Genomic DNA, 16100 nt, shown 5'->3' on the forward strand with positions numbered 1-16100 from the left:
CGGCCCATACTACCGCCAAACATTCTTTTTCAGTGGTGGAATAGTTACACTCAGCACGGGAAAGTGCACGGCTGGCGTAGGCAATTACTTTCTCGACCCCGTCTTGGTGCTGAACTAGAACGGCACCAAGGCCGACGTTGCTCACATCCGTGTGTAATTCTGTGTCGGGATCATCGTCGAAATGTGCCAGGATCGGGGGTGATTGGAGCCGGCGTCGTAACTCGTCGAAAGCCATCTGCTGCTCGGCGCCCCAGGAAAATGATGCGTCATCTCGAGTCAGGAGAGTCAGAGGGCTGGCCATCTGTGCAAAGTTTTTGATAAAGCGACGATAATAGGAGCACAGCCCCAAAAACCGTCGGACTGCTTTTTTGTGGGCGGGGACGGGGAAGGCAGCAACGGCAGCAAGTTTCTCAGGGTCAGCTCGGATGCCATCAGCACTCACGATGTGCCCAAGAAACTTCAATTCGGTGAACCCGAAGTGGCACTTTTGAGGCTTGAGAGAAAGGTTGGCAGACCGGACAGCTTCGAGAACAGTTCTCAGGCGGCGCAGGTGTTCCGTGAACGTCGGTGAAAAAATTATTACATCGTCGAGATAAACAAGGCATGTCTGCCACTTAAGACCTGTGAGCACAGTGTCCATCATCCGCTGGAAGGTGGCAGGAGCACAGCAGAGCCCGAATGGGAGGACGCGGAATTCATAGAGCCCATCTGGTGTTACGAAGGCAGTTTTTTCACGGTCCCTCTCATCAACTTCAATTTGCCAATAACCACTCCTCAGGTCAATGGAGGAGAAGTACTTGGCTCGGCGAAGTCGGTCGAGAGAGTCATCAATCCGTGGAAGCGGATAGACGTCCTCCTTTGTCATACTGTTAAGTTTCCGATAGTCAACGCAGAAGCGAAGTGTTAAGTCTTTCTTTTTAACGAGGACTACAGGCGAGGACCATGGACTGCTTGAAGGTTGAATGACGCCATCGGCGAGCATCTCCTTGACTTGCTGTTGGATAGCGTCTCTCTCCCGAGGAGACACACGATAGGGCTGCTGATGGATGGGTCGAGTGCCTTCATGCGTGATAATCCGGTGTTTAATGACCGACGTTTGCTGCACTTTAGATGAAGACGTGAAGCACACACGAAACTCCAGCAATAGATCTTGGAGTTGCCTCTTTTCAACGTAGGAAAGGCTAGAATTGATGTCGACAGCGTGTACGGCATCATCCGGTTGAGTGCTAGGCGTAGCTTCCTCTGAAGCAAAACATTCGGCGACTTCTTGCAGATGGTCGACGGAAGCAATGACAGTGCCACGGAACAGATGTCGATGTTCATTGGAGAAATTGGTGACGAGTACCTCCGTCTCTCTTCCACGAAGTAAACAAATACCACTTGCCACAGAAACACCCAAGGCGAGTGAGAGGAAGACATTAGGCTCAACAACCCGGAGGCCGTGATGTGGCTCGTCACAGGCAACTCTGGCGAGGATGCTGGCGCGTGGTGGCACTGTGAGGCTATCATCGGCGACTCGCAGTGTGGAGTGGGACCCGCGGTACTCATGCTTTTCAGTGGCCAGTTTGGCGGAAAACGTCACCAAGCGGTTCGGTAGATCTATAGTGGCACCGTGCTCACGAAGGAAGTCGATGCCAAGAATAACATCACGAGAGCATTCGCGTAGAACGAGAAAAGTCGCAACAAATGTGCAGCCTCGCACCGTAACCCGGGCTGTACACATACCCAATGGTGCAACCACATGTCCGCCTGCCGTACGTATGTCTGGTCCGTTCCATGGCGTCATCACCTTTTTCAGTGTCCTTGTAAGCCGCCCGCTAAGGATAGAATAATCGGCTCCCGTATCAACTAAAGCGCTGATCTCCTTCGTGTTGACGATAATAGGGATGTCCAGGGAGACCCGGCCAAGACCAGGGCCTGTCGACGTCGGTTCGGAGTGAAGTGAGCGGTGTGGTGGCGGAAGCTGGACGGCGGTTGGGTGGTCGGCGTCGGGACAATTCAATGTCGACGGCAGGTCGGAGTGAAGCAAGCGGTGCGGCTACGGAAGCTGGGCAGCAGTTGTGTGGTCTGCGTCGGGGCGATTTAAGCGCCATGGCGGTGATAACTGGTCGGCGATGCGGACGACGTCGGGGCGATCTGGTCTGTGCGGCGAAAACTGGACAGGAATTCGGCGTTCGACGTCGGGGCGAATCGAGCGGTGCGGCGGTGGAAGCTTTACGGCGAATCGGTGTGCGGCGGCCTCGCCCCCAAAGGTCGCCGGAGCTAGTTTTCCCGATGAGGGCTCGAGGAACCATGGCGTCCAGCGGTATACCGTGACCCAGAGGGTGAAGAGCGACGAGGCGAAGGCGAGCGCGACTCACGACGAGGAGAATGTGGCAGACTGGCGGGGGACGTACGCTGGCGGGTGACGTACTCGGCGATGTCCTGAGGCCGCTGACCAGGCCGTGGACGAGGGCTGTAGGGGGAAAATCCCCTAAGGCCGATCTGACGATAAGGGCACTGCCGGTAGAGGTGACCTGCCTCGCCACAGTGGTAGCAGAGAGAGCGGTTATCTGGAGCGCGCCAGAGGTCAGTCTTCCGGGGCGCCTGGCGCCGATCTGCCCAAAGGGGCAGCGGTGCCGCAGCGTGCACAGCGACCTGAGGTTCCGTGTAAGGCGAAGGGATAGGTAGCAGGGCTGGTGCCGCAGCGTGCACAGCGACCTGAGGTTGCGTGTAAGGCGAAGGGGTAGGTAGCAGGACTGGGCGGCGTGTGACATCAGCATAAGTCATCCGCTCGGTGGTGCCCGGGGGTGGTGGTGGAACGACTGTACTTGTTGGTGGCGTGAGTGCGTTCTGGACCTCCTCACGGATGATGCTGGCCAGGGAAGCTGCGCCAGGGGTAAATGATCCATGAAGTTGCTGGAGCTCCTCGCGAACCACGGTGCGAATGAGGTCGCGAAGGGAGCTCATATCTGCTCCGGGATTGTAGTCCGTTCGGTCAGACGGCGGTAGTGTGGAGATGGAATTCAGCGGCCGACCGTACTGGTTGCATCGCTGCTGTAGCAGTTTCTCCATGGTCACAGCTTCAGCCAGAAACGCCGCGACGGTGGTGGGCGGGTTCCGCACGAGGCCAGAAAAAAGCTGTTCTTTGACGCCGTGCATCAGGTGCCGAACCTTCTTCTCCTCACTCATGGACGGGTCGGCGCGATGGCAAAGGCGCATGACGTCTTCAACGTACATTGCGACCCCCTCGTTCTGACGCTGAACTCGAGAGGTCAGGGCACGCTCGGCATTCTCTCGGCGGTCACTGTTGGTGTACGTACCGAGGAGCTGACTTCGGAAGGTCTGCCACGTAGAGAATGTGGCTTCGCGGTTCTCGAACCATGTCCGAGCAGCGTCTTCAAGGCTGAAGTAGACGTTCGGCATTTTCGCAGCGTCGTCCCAGCCGTTAAATGTCGCGACCCTTTCATAGTGAGCTAGCCAGTCCTCGGCGTCTTCAAACTGCTCACCGTGAAATAGTTTAGGGGTACGTGGGGTCTGAAGGATGAGACAGGACGAAGGGGTGGAAGGGACAGTCATGGTACGGGCGGGCGGTGTCGTTGCCACAGCCAGAGTCTCTTCGTCAAGAGGGAAGGCCTCGGGGGACAAGCCTCGGAGCCGTCGGCTGGTACGATGAACAGGAGTGGTCACGAGAGGCGGCCGCATAGGGTCGTCCGCAGGAGAAGGGATCATCGATGGCACCTCCACCAGTGTCACGACTGAAGTCAGAGGGAGCCGTACACGTAGACGTGGACCCCAGAATAAGGTCGGCTTGTAGTTCCGAACACACAGTCACAGAGTCCAGCACCAGCGCGCCGCTCGTGCCAACCACCGCTTCGTCGTCGTCGGCACCAAACACGGCTGTCGCGCGGAGCTAGGCACGTGGCAATATTTAAGTATGCGTTGCAGCACGTCAAAGATTAGCTCATTATTAGCGCGCTCTTTAGGGATCGAACGGATAGTGGTTCGATCCCCTTTCGAGACAGATTTTTCCCTTAATAATTTCATGCGGCCGACAACCTGGGCTAGCATATCCATCGAAAGGACACGAACGTCACCGTGAGTCTACACAGGCTTTCGACTTTAAAAAATTTAGTTGTGGCGTAGCTTTGGTTAACCCTAGCTGAAATGCGAAAAGAACGGCGGAAGCCTCTTTTGACTGCTACATTATTCCCCTGTCATGCTCTTTCAGTGTAAGGTGCTACATTATTGGGGACCCTTAAGTTCATACTTTAAGGGTATGACGCGAGAGCGTAAGCTACCAACCCACATATAGTCACGCTTCAACCAAGCCGTATTGACGTGCCTGCCTGTCGTAGGGGTAACTAGGATGCAAACGGTTCTGGCAGGCTGATTCTGAGATCAACCCTCCCGTAAGATAGGAGCAACCTGAGTTTGCAGCTCCTGCCCGTGGCTAAGGGTAACGTGAATTGAATGTCATGGCACGCTGATTTTTCCAAGAGGAGACGGTAGCTACGCCTTTTCACGGCGTAGCTGCGGCTGTCCGAAATCTTGCTTCTGCTGCCGTAGTATTGATGTAACAATAAAACACGGGCATGTCCTTGGGAGGTGATAGTTGGCAGGTGAGATGGATTTGTAGTAGTTGACCATCAGGTTTTGGTACGTCATGTGACCGCTTAAAATGCCTCAGTTGGCAAGCTCTGCCAACTCGTGCTTCGACACACACGTTGGATCGGTAGGTCAGAATCCAGCCTTCAATGGCCCAAGTTAGACTAGCATGCCAGGTAGGCAAGCCGGTAGAAAAGCGAATTCTAACAAGCTTGACGACTGGGCGAGTTGGTAGTGAGCCGTAATAAAACCAGCTGAAAGATACAGAAAAGAGAAGAGCAGAAGAGCTACGAATTCTAAGCACATATTGCAATACACTATCAATTCTCAAACTGTTTGTCCTTGCGATTTTTTATATGCACTGTTATGCCCTTTAGTTTGTTTTTGAAGCGTTGGTACTGTTAACTCAATAAATTGTATCAAAATTCTATATTTCATTTTTTTTTCAGCTTTGGTGTTGTTTAAGGCTTGTACCACCATCATCCAAGTGATAGGGTTCCGCGGCATTTTGAAGCTAGCTTTTATCAGTGGGACACTTCCAGGATATATTCTGGTAAAATGAAATGAAATGAAGACGAGGCTGGATTATGCCTTAAAAAGTATAGTTCTGCAAAGCTGGGATGGCAGTAATGGTCAACTATATCGGTTGACGCTCATCCGATAATGCATAATGCTTTTCGAACCCTATACATTTCTGACAGCAGTGGTGAATGGCAAATAACAGCGCAGCAGCAAAGCGATTGCAGGCGACCGCGAATACGCAAATGAAGCCGGTAAGTGAGAGCCATTAAAATTGTCGCGTCGTATACTCTTAAAACGGAGTTTAAGTCAAGTGGTTTTATTGAAATCAAAACAATGACAAAAAAGTGGAAATGATTTCACTCGAAGGCAGTTCGAGCCCCCCTGTAAAAGGGTGCACAGAGCTATTACAGCACAAAATGCTGGATAACAACATCGATGTTAATTTGGTAGGGACAACATAAGGTGAGCTACTAAAATGGTTAGTAGCTCACATTATGTTGTTCCTACCAAATACCCCGCCGGGGTGGCGCAGTGGTTTCGGCGCTCGACTGCTGTTCCCAAGGACGCGGGATCGAATCCCGGCCTCGGCGGCCGCTTTACGATGGAGGCGAAAAGCAAGACGCCCGTGTGCTGTGCGATGTCAGTGCACGTTAAAGAACCCCAGGTGGTCTAAATTTCTAGAGTCTTCCACTACGGCGTCTCCGATACTCTGAGCCGCTTTGGGACGTTAATCCCACAAACCAAACCAAGTCTAAAATAGGTTTCGTTGTTTACAAAGTAAAATATTACAGTTTCTACATGTAAACATACAAGAAAACTACAATCAAGATTTCGCGCACTGCCATGCTACAATCAGGAAAACAAAAAAATTAACTAACTGTGGTGGAAAGAATAAGATATATAGACACATACGCATTGTGTAAACAAACCAATACACGAGTACAGACGCAGAAGGCGTAAAGATTAAACCTTCAAAGCATTACGAATATCACGCAGGCTACTTTCTTCCACACATATTCTTCTACCTAATAATTTATTCACTGTCTGTGGAACAATGAAGCGCAGCATTGAACGCCCGTATTCTGTGCGGCATAAAGGAATCTACAAATGAAAACGATTGTGAAATGGATATGTAGGGACTTTTATTCGCAGGCTGAATTGGTCTAGGAACTTCTCTTGTCCATTACGAATGGAGTTATTGGACTTGATTGTCACATTATGCTCGTATTGATTATGAACGGGTGAAATATTGAAACGAATAAATAGTTCCTCGGTGTGTGCGCGGCAGTCTGTGTTTGCTATCTGTTGGAGAGCTTTCGTTTGAAGTATATAGAGCTTTTCTCAATTCGATTCCATTGTATCGCCCCACTCTGGGAAGCAATACTTCAAACGAGGTAAAAAGAGTGCATTGTATAATAAACGTTTTATTGATGGAGGGAGGAAAGGCCGAAGTCTTGCAAGTATACCAACACATTTTGAAATGCGACATAAGACCACGTTAACGTTGGCGTCGCAGCTCATATGTCTCTTGAAATACACGCCAAGTGTTTTAGCAGTGTCCAGAGTTGCGATTACTGAATTATCAATCATCATCATCATCAGACTGACTATACCCATTGCAGTGCGAAGGCCTCTCTCATATTTCTCCACTTAACCCAGTTCTGTGCTAGCTGCATCCACTTGACCTCCGCGAACGTCTTAACCTCATGCGCTCACCTAACGTTCTGCCGCCCCCTGCTACGCTTTGCTTCCCTTGGAATCCAGTTTGTTACCCTAAGCGATCATCGGTTATCCTGTCTTCGCACTGCTTGTCTTGCCCACAACCATTTATTCTTTTTGATTTTCACTGGAATGTCAGTAACTTGAGTTATTTCTCTTACCCACTCTGCACGCTTTCTATCTCTTAATGTTACCCCTACCATTTTTCGTTCCATAGCCCTCTTCGTTCCTCAACTCAAGTAGAACCCTCTTGGTTAGCCACTGCGTTTCAGCCTCATAGGTGAGTGCAGGTAAGATGCAACTGTCGTATACTTCCCTCTTGAGCGATACCGGTAAGCTGCTAGTCATAATCTGCGAGTGCTTGCCAAACGCGCTCCATCCCAATTGTATTCTTCTTGTTATTTCCTTTTCGTGGTCCGGATCTGCGGTTACTACCTGTCCTAAGTAGACATATTCGCCTACTACATCCGCTGCTTCGCTACCCAACGTAAACTGCTGTTCCTTCCCGAGGCTGTTGAACATTACCTTAGTCTTCTGCATTACAATTTTCAAGCCTACCTTTCTACTTTTCCTGCCTTGGTCATTAATCATTACTTGCAGTTTATCCCCCGAGGTGCTTAACAAGGCAATGTCATCAGCAAATCGTAGATTACTGAGGTATTCTCCATCTACCTTTATCCCTAACTTACTATACTATACCTATACTTAACTGAAAACCTGACATCATCACCCGATTTCGCGGATAAAAAATTACTTTTTTTTTTTAGTGTTTAGAATTAAAGAGTTCGCTTCACTTCATTGTTTCACTTCATCTAGTGTGCTGTTTATTACTGGAGCTAAAGATTCAACACTGCTGCCACTGAAACAGATACTAGTGTCTTCCGCATAAATTATATATTGTGGCTGGTCACTGACACTTACAATGTCATTACTGCACAGAACGAAGAATAATGGCTCTAAAATACTTCCTTGCGGGACTCCTGCAGAGATAGAGCGAAAATAGGAAACGCCATTTTTTATTTCTACTCCCTGAAAGCGGTGCTCTAGATAACATTCTAAGAGAAGCACTGGTGCACCCAGTCTGTAGCATATGTAAACAAGTGAAAGCAAGAAATAAGCTGCAGCTCGCCTGATAATTGAGCACATTTATGCTATGGCTGGTCGCGTAGTTTACAAACGAGGTAACAGCTTCTCCTCACTTTCGATCGTATAAGCTGATCCGTTTTTAACGGGACCACTTCCGAAAACCTCGCATATACTCATATGACGGCAGAGGTGCCTGAATGTGCCCCGATTACCCTTCACCTTTATCGAACTTTTTTTTTCATTACTCAAGCTTGCCATAATGCGTATTATAAAAACCCATGTAAATTGTTTTCCGTAAGGACTCAATCGAACTTGCGTGCTTACGATCTTCCAAGGCTGTTTTAAAACCGTGCGAGAAAAAAACAAAGGATATCGTGACATGCATCCAAGTAATCAATAAACTTGTGGCTGTGGCGGAACCATTTAGAGAATTGCATTCATGCGATGGATGTTTATGTAAGTCGTCACACTCGTAAATACCGTATTTAGCGAGTTAATGAACTCGCAAATGTACGGCGTGTATATACACACTGACAAAAAAAAAAAGAAAAGAAAAGACGCGAACCGAAGCAGACAGCGCCAGAGCACGCATGCATGCTTCGGGCAGGCATGCAGCTTCGGGTAGTCGCTGCCTAACTTTGCGCATGTGGGCCTCATATTATTCGTACTTTAACTATCGCGAAATCGTTGGCTGACTTCTTGCCCGTGGCATTTTAAAGCTTGCAGCTCGACTGCGGTACGAGCGCAAGCTGAGAAAACTCGTGTTTTATAGTTTGCGCTAAGCTGCGGCGGAACACTTGATGCATTAAAGTCCCTCAAGGGGCTTTATTGATGCATAGGTGGCGAGCGCCGCGGTGCGGCGAAAGACGCTGCCACGCCCCTTTTCCAACTTACGCTCTCTCTGGTAGATTGGAACGGCCGGAGAAAAACGTGCGCGCGGAGGTGATCTCGGAGGCCATGGTTTAGGACTACGCAGATAGCTATAGAACTACAAATGGTAGGTGTAACTTAAAGGGATAGGAAGTGAGTAGAGTGGGTCCGATAAATAAAGGGTGCCGTGCGAGCACACTGAGCGGGGTTATTTTCAAAAGTCTAGTTTTTATTGATTGACAAAAGAACACTTCTATATTTATTCAATAAACGCTTTTTCAACAGACACTGCCATTTTACCATTTTATTCGTTTGCTCGAAGTAAGTGAAAATCAAGGAGAAAACAATATCATGGGCAGGGCATGCAGTGCGAATAGTGGGTCGCTTAAGGTAACAAATTGGATTCAATGGGAGGAAAAACCCAGCATGAGGTGGCAGAAAGTTAGGTAGGCGTAGGAGTTTAAGAAGTTCGCAGGGGTCAAGTGGGTGCAGCTAGCACAGGACCGCGTTAATTAGAGGAATATGGGAGAGGCCTTCACCCTGCAGAGGGTATACTAGTTTGGCTGATGATGATGACCACCGGGAATGAACAACCTACGAAGACGATGATATGTCCTCTCTAACCAGAAGTTCTGGACGAATCCTGACAATTTGTTTTATAAAAGCAAATTACAAAACAATCAATATAGCACCAGATACTCTGAGAAGGCTTCTAGTAGCTTGCTATTCATTATCGAAAATGCCTAACTGAATTACCATATCGATTTTACACACTCTACGCGAGTGGACGACAAAGTTTTAATGGAATGTTTTGTTACGCTCTGAAAGATGAAATCATTCGTATCAATAGGTTCCTAGCACTACCGTGGAATATTGCACTCCTTTCTCGAAGATATTTTCAAAACTCACATCAAGGATTTTTATAGCAGATTTAGCCCTGTCACGGTGGTGCACTTGCTATGGAGCTGGACTGCTGTGCCGAAAGATGCGGGATGGAATCCTGACAGAGCTTTATGAAGTTGAAAAGTAAGGCGCCTGTGTGCTTTGCGCAGTCAGGGCAATTTAAAAAGCCACAGGTGGGTGAAAATTCCGATGAGCTAAACTACGGCATCTCTTAAAGCCCGAATGTCTTTTCACGTTAAACCCCATAGACCAAACCATAGTAGGTTTACGAAATCGGTGCCAGGGCGGGAGAAACTGCAAATTTCTGTACTCATTGCAATATTGTATCAGTACCATCAGCATGCTCTTACAGGGACGTAATAATATTCCATAGCTGCCTTACAATTAAAAGTACTATGGTAATTACAGTTCAGACAAAACTTAAATGAAAACAGCACTAAACAGAAACAAAACAGAGTGCCGAAAATAGAATGTTGTCACCAAGATTACCCAAACGCAATCTGTTGTTAAGCAGTCGTGGACTCGGCCTGTCTAAACGCGATAAGTGAGAACATATTTATTTGGAAAATTAGAATATTTGCTAACTGATTACATGAAATTTATGATTTGGTTCCTGAAAAGGCTTGCTATGTTGAAATCAGTAGATTTGCTTCTACAACTCCGCATATGCAACCCTGTGGGTGAGAAGAGAAGGATACAAAACAGCTTTGTGTTGTGTACATTGTTCAAGAACTTGTCTACCACTCTGTAGGTATACTATAATTATGTTTAAAACTCGTCTAACAACTTGTCTTGTCGGGCTGCGTGACAGGCGAAATGTAGTTTGTGAACCCCGCTAAAAAGTCTGGACGAATCCTGACAATTTGTTTTATAAAAGCAAATTACAAAACAATCAATATAGCACCAGATACTCTGAGAAGGCTTCTAGTAGCTTGCTATTCATTATCGAAAATGCCTAACTGAATTACCATATCGATTTTACACACTCTACGCGAGTGGACGACAAAGTTTTAATGGAATGTTTCGTTACGCTAGAACACAAGTTATTGGCCAATGTAAAGTCATAATTTCATCGCATAAACGTTAAAAACAGTCATGTTTAGTGACGCTTGACAGAACTTCATACGAGAGTGCCGATTACAGTGAAACGACTTTTCAGTGCAACGACAACTGAATAACCTTTCAGTCGGCAGACGATGCTGATCATTGTCAGTGCAGCTGCAAGGGTGTTCTAAGAATATGCTTTAGTGATGTTTCACATGGCAGGGAAATCTCTATATGAAGTCAATAACACAAGTGGATTTACATAATTACTATATCCTTTCATGTTTCAACAGACAGGTATGCTTACCGTAATATAACGAGTCGTCGCCCATCCCCGAGTCATCCCCTACCCACAGCTTCATGAAAAATGTTTATTATGTTCGAATTACAGATTCATCGCCCACCCTTCGGAAACTACCGCTGGCATCGCAATTGATAAAAAATATTCTCCCGAACGTCGCAACCACAAAAGTAACAACTGAGAAGAGAAACTTGTTCACTCATCTTCCGGATTTCCGCAGCTTGTTAATACATATTTTACCGGACGTTAGATCAGATTAGTGTCTAAGGGGGCACATAACATAGATAATAAAGGAACCTGGGAGACCCTGCTCCGAAGTCCGGACCCTAAGCTCCAGCGGCGTCCCGACCCCTGGGCTTAGCGCTGGGGGGAGGGGGGGGAAACCTTTTTTATTAGACAGTAATATTGTGAACCCTTAGCATCCCAAGCTTCTCGGTTTCGACCTGTCCGCTGTTCCCCCTGGAGCTCCGTTCCGGCCTTCGCTTGCCCTCACACCACTTCGGTATGAACGAGGGCAACGGAACCCGCCCGCTCCCAGCATCTACCCTTGCTGTTGTGGCTACCCCGCACCTCCACCACTTGTGAGCCCCCGCTTGAACAAACGCCTTTATTCCAGCCACAGTCTGGAACGCTGCGCGCAATCTTGCGAACACCGGTGAATAATGACGACGCTGCGCATGTTCAGGTGAAAGAGGTGAAAGTTCTGGCACCGCGCTCACAATATTTCATTCACCCACTCCGCAGCCTCAAACTCGAAGTATATAGTCATGCGGAAGAAAAGCCATCGATATAAATAATATAAGGATTCTTTTATTCGCAAGTTAAATCAAGTCAGTTTGCACCCAATATGGAACAGGAGGTCGCTATCTTTTAGTGCTCCAATATCCAGTGCCGATGTAGGCATCGTCGCAATTTTATTTGTGGGTGATATGTACATAATGGCGCCGCAATCAACTGCAGTTGAGAGCAACATGGGCGCTGTCTTTCGAGGCGGTCTATATTAACCGAAGTTTTGCTATTCGCATCAACACCGTTTCTATCGCTGCCAGTGATATGGATGCTTTTCTGTATGCGATAAGGAAAGCGTTTCTGGAGCTGCCCACGTATGACGCAGACAGGGGACTTTGTGGACAGTAAAACATTGTATTATGAGTTTTACAAGCAAGATAACAGCATGTGATAAGTGTTGAGGGCATTGCTTGTCAAGCAATGTAAGATGTGAACAAAAATACGTAGTTTTTTAGCATTTTCCGATTTTCTCATTTGTCCCCGAGACAAAGCCCACACCAAAGTTTCAAGGTGGCGGGAGGATGGGCGATGACTTGGGATATTATAATATTCGAGGTTCTGTATATTCGTGGCATCCCCTAGTAACCTGCAAGACATTACGGCACACTTCGAATGCAAGTGTCTAGCGGCCACTGCAATTTGTGGCCTTGTGAAGAGAGCTGTTAAAATCACCAAGAGAAATTAATACTTTGAATTTTACCAGTTAGGACACTCAATTGAAATTAAGAATGCCAGTGGCCTTACCTGGTCCGAATTCTTAACGCTGAACGCCAACGACATATCCTGGGCGTCTACGCTCAGCGTCGGCGCTTTTAGCGCATGCAGGAACCGATTGGAGCATGCGCATGGTACGAGACGCCAGCAAACTCGAGCGGAGCGCCGAGATCTGTCCGTACTAGATTTCGGCGTCAGCGTTCACGCAGGCGCCGGAAGCTGCTCACCCAAGTAGGTCTCTATTTGGTGCTCGCCTAGGCGACGTGCACTAATGAGAGGGCGGGGTGGCCACGAACTTCGGATTGGGAATCCGCCTTTTTCACAAAATGTGGCGCTGTCTGGTAGTGGCTGAAAACATCCTTGAGAGAGACAGCCACAAGCGAACTAGCGATGTGTGTTCTTGAAAGCTACCGCCATCTGTTGCGTACGCCTGTGACGAATATTAAATCTACATGGCCTCTGAGATCCGCAGCGGCTGCGCTGATCACAGAGGCCAAGAAGTACGCATGCGCAGCTGAAGTTGGGGGTTTGTTTTCAAGTAGCGGAGCGGCGCGCATGCGCAGAGCGGTCTTGTGAAAAAGGCGGATTTTCGCTCGCGCGGAGTCTTGGCGTGCTTCTTTTGTATTGTTTTTTGTCATCGCTTTCCATCGCCGCATGTGGCTGTGATGGCAAAACCCTTCGCAGCTGATCGGTTGATCTCAGCCGTGGAGGAACAAAACTCAAAAGACTCGTCTCAGCTACGATCGCGGAAAACGGGACAAATTGATGTGGCGTCGATCAAGTTGCAGATTGTAATGAGAAGCGGAGAAAAAAGGGGAAGATATACGTTTATTTGCGCAGAAGTAGAATGTGTCAACTATAATTACGTTCCACGTCTAAATTACGTCTCAACGCTTTAAAAAGTAAAAATCATTGATTGAATGTTAAAACTGTTTTGGGCTATGTCTGCTTGTTAGGTCTAGCAACAACGCACCAGCGCGTGTAAAAGCGGCAGCAGTGAGCGCCAACGGCGCCAGCGCCGAGTACCATGGAGATGCGCACCGCTTGTGACGCCCAGCGTGGCACGGCGCTGACAGCGCCGACGCTGAGCGCTGACGCCCAGGGTATGTCGTTGGAGTTGGGCATTAAGGCAGCTTAGCCTGGGTAAAAAGAAGCCACAGCGGTGCTGCTTGACGCAGCTGCCTTCACCGCCTCTTTCATAGGGCCCATATGAGGGGTCGCGGGCCCCTATGTTGGGGGCCGAGATAAAATTGGCCGTTAAGTTTCAAACAAAACACGTCTGGGATTCACAACTTGGACAGAACAGTGAAAAACAATGGTCAATCCTATAAGTGAGCGCAAATGAAAGGACACACACAACAATTTCTATATTGCTGTAATAAACAAAATATAGTTAAAGACAAAACTGAATGAAAACATTGCATGCGCTAAAACACACTGTGATAAAATTATATTTTTCGTCTGCTGATGCTAAGATATATTATCCGAAGCATTGGCCAGCATGGATCGGTTGGGCAGGGTAGAAGGAGTATAATTTAACGTTTGGTGGGCGCGAAGACGTCACACGGGCACTGTCGTCAGGTCGTCGTACGGCTCTTCCTGGCTGCGAGAGGTTTATACCTGATCCGTATCCCGAGTACATCCTGTGTTGGTACAGAGCAGAGATGTCGCCGCAGATGTTCAGCAGCACTGGCATTGCACAACTGTTAGCGACGTTTCTCACGAGTAAATCACGTCGACACAGTTTGTTTTAGCCATAGCTGCATTCATTTGGCAGTTCTTTCACGCGGAGCGCATAACCCGCTAAGCCGGTTAACTATCCTAGGATGGAATCGCATGCATAGTCATCAACAGCGGGAAGTACTGGCGGTAACAATCGGACAGGTATGCGCCTCAGTATCTGTGTTGGTGAGAGTTGTTTATCTATTTTTTTGTTGCTTGGATGCTGCTAATCACAAAAAAAGGTGTTGTCGGAGGGTGGAAAAATGCAATAGCAACGACAAGGTAAGGAAAAACAGTAAGAATACATAAATCAGATAACTCATACACACAGGCAGGTTGGAATTCTCACCTTGCATATAACAAAATACAAGTCAACCAATCAGAGGTATAATGCCCGAATTGCACAAAATAGGAAAACCAAGGGTATACAAATACATAGAAAGGAATTTTAAGATGTGAACGTGAAATTCGCGACTGAAAAAAATGAAATTGAACATTTCGAAAATCTAAAAGAAAACGTTCCCGTGTATTGTGTTAATAATATTTACGGCTAGATAATTTGAGAGGGAAGGAAGGAAGAATACTTAAGTACATTGTTTTCGCTAGGAAAAGGAAGGTCATCAGAAACACTTATTCTGGCAGCCGAATAAGAAAGCTATAAATTGAATCCTCTCGAATATCCAAAGATCCTTTATATTGCTAACATGCTAGTTAGGCGACCAGTTGTATTATGCTCAGAAATGCGCTTGTCCAGCTTTTGAAATAAATTTGGTAACAGGTGGTATTCAATATTTGTTAAATATGCTCCTTACTGCCTTACTCTGCACTCATTATCCTATTTTATTACGGTCTTCATCAGCAAAATGTATCTCACATGCCATTAGAATAATAAAGGATTCTCTAAATTAGAGATTATTACACTACTAGCTTCATTTGATTTAATTTCCGAAGCTTTCGTATGAGATAACAACCGATTGCCACCACGCCGTTCGTAATAATAGAAATATGGCGATGTCAGCGAAGTTGTTTAAATATAGAAACAAGGGTACTTATACTCTGACACCCTAAGGGAAAAATGTCCAGTTTTAATGAAGTGGGCCGTGAGGCGGTGTATCTTGTTCTCGAAAGCTATTAATGCATATTTCTGGTAGTTTATGGTCATCTGCCACGTGTTCAAACATTACATCAGGATATACAATTCCAGCCTGAGTTTTGCCTGACACGATATGCTGCTCACCACTCAATACAGTGTTCGAGCACCTGCATAATATGAAGTTTTAACATTAGGCTTGTCTACATTACAATACATGCGATGTAAGCGCACCAAGGGGTTTGAAGAAGAACCTTATGAAATGTCTGATAGAGCTTATGACATATTCGAGGTTGTTAAATTAAATTCAATGTACTGCTAACGGGACGTTAGATGTCATTCCAACAATTTCCATTGTTGACCGTTGTTTAAAGTTGCCCGAAGTTGGTTCATCAGTCTATTATGTTAATCCTAGAAGCGCCCCTGCTGTTGGCAAAAATTATGAAAGCCTTTTTCGGTACGACGACAATAGTGCAAGGTCATCTTTTCAGCAATGTTTGTAAGAGCAAAAACATTTCCCTTATTTTAGGACTTAATGCTTGGACGACGATAAATATTGCTCATATAGCAGACAAAAAAAAAACACATAAAGAGGAACAATATTACAGTGGAATGTTGAGCGGGTGTGATTAATTGGTTGTCAGTGCAGCATCTTCCTTGTCTATGTGTGTGTCGTACGTACACGTAAAGACGCAGAGAGTTCTTGCACATTTGCAGAGCAGTCTAAATCATTTTGTTCTAAAGAAAATAGCT

At 47.0% G+C, this 16100-nt stretch overlaps 1 protein-coding gene and 1 long non-coding RNA gene across 2 annotated transcripts in view; one reads left to right on the top strand and one right to left on the bottom strand.

Annotated features, from left to right (window-relative positions):
- Positions 1-12678, bottom strand: part of LOC146200755 (uncharacterized) — a 58369-nt gene extending 45691 nt beyond the window's left edge. The window contains exon 1 of the long non-coding RNA XR_014704844.1: positions 12566-12678. This is a non-coding gene — a long non-coding RNA (uncharacterized LOC146200755). The remainder of the gene's footprint in view (positions 1-12565) is intronic.
- Positions 12679-13562: 884 nt separating this feature from the next.
- Positions 13563-16100, top strand: part of LOC146200757 (monocarboxylate transporter 12-B-like) — a 33933-nt gene continuing 31395 nt past the window's right edge. Inside the window, exon 1 of the mRNA XM_084592422.1 lies at positions 13563-13638. Within this exon, the coding sequence (XP_084448548.1) occupies positions 13563-13638 (76 nt within the window). The remainder of the gene's footprint in view (positions 13639-16100) is intronic.

The sequence above is a fragment of the Amblyomma maculatum genome, chromosome 2 (genome assembly GCF_055883805.1).
Source record: "Amblyomma maculatum isolate TAMU_Amacu chromosome 2, ASM5588380v1, whole genome shotgun sequence".
Classification (NCBI taxonomy): Eukaryota; Metazoa; Arthropoda; class Arachnida; order Ixodida; family Ixodidae; genus Amblyomma; species Amblyomma maculatum.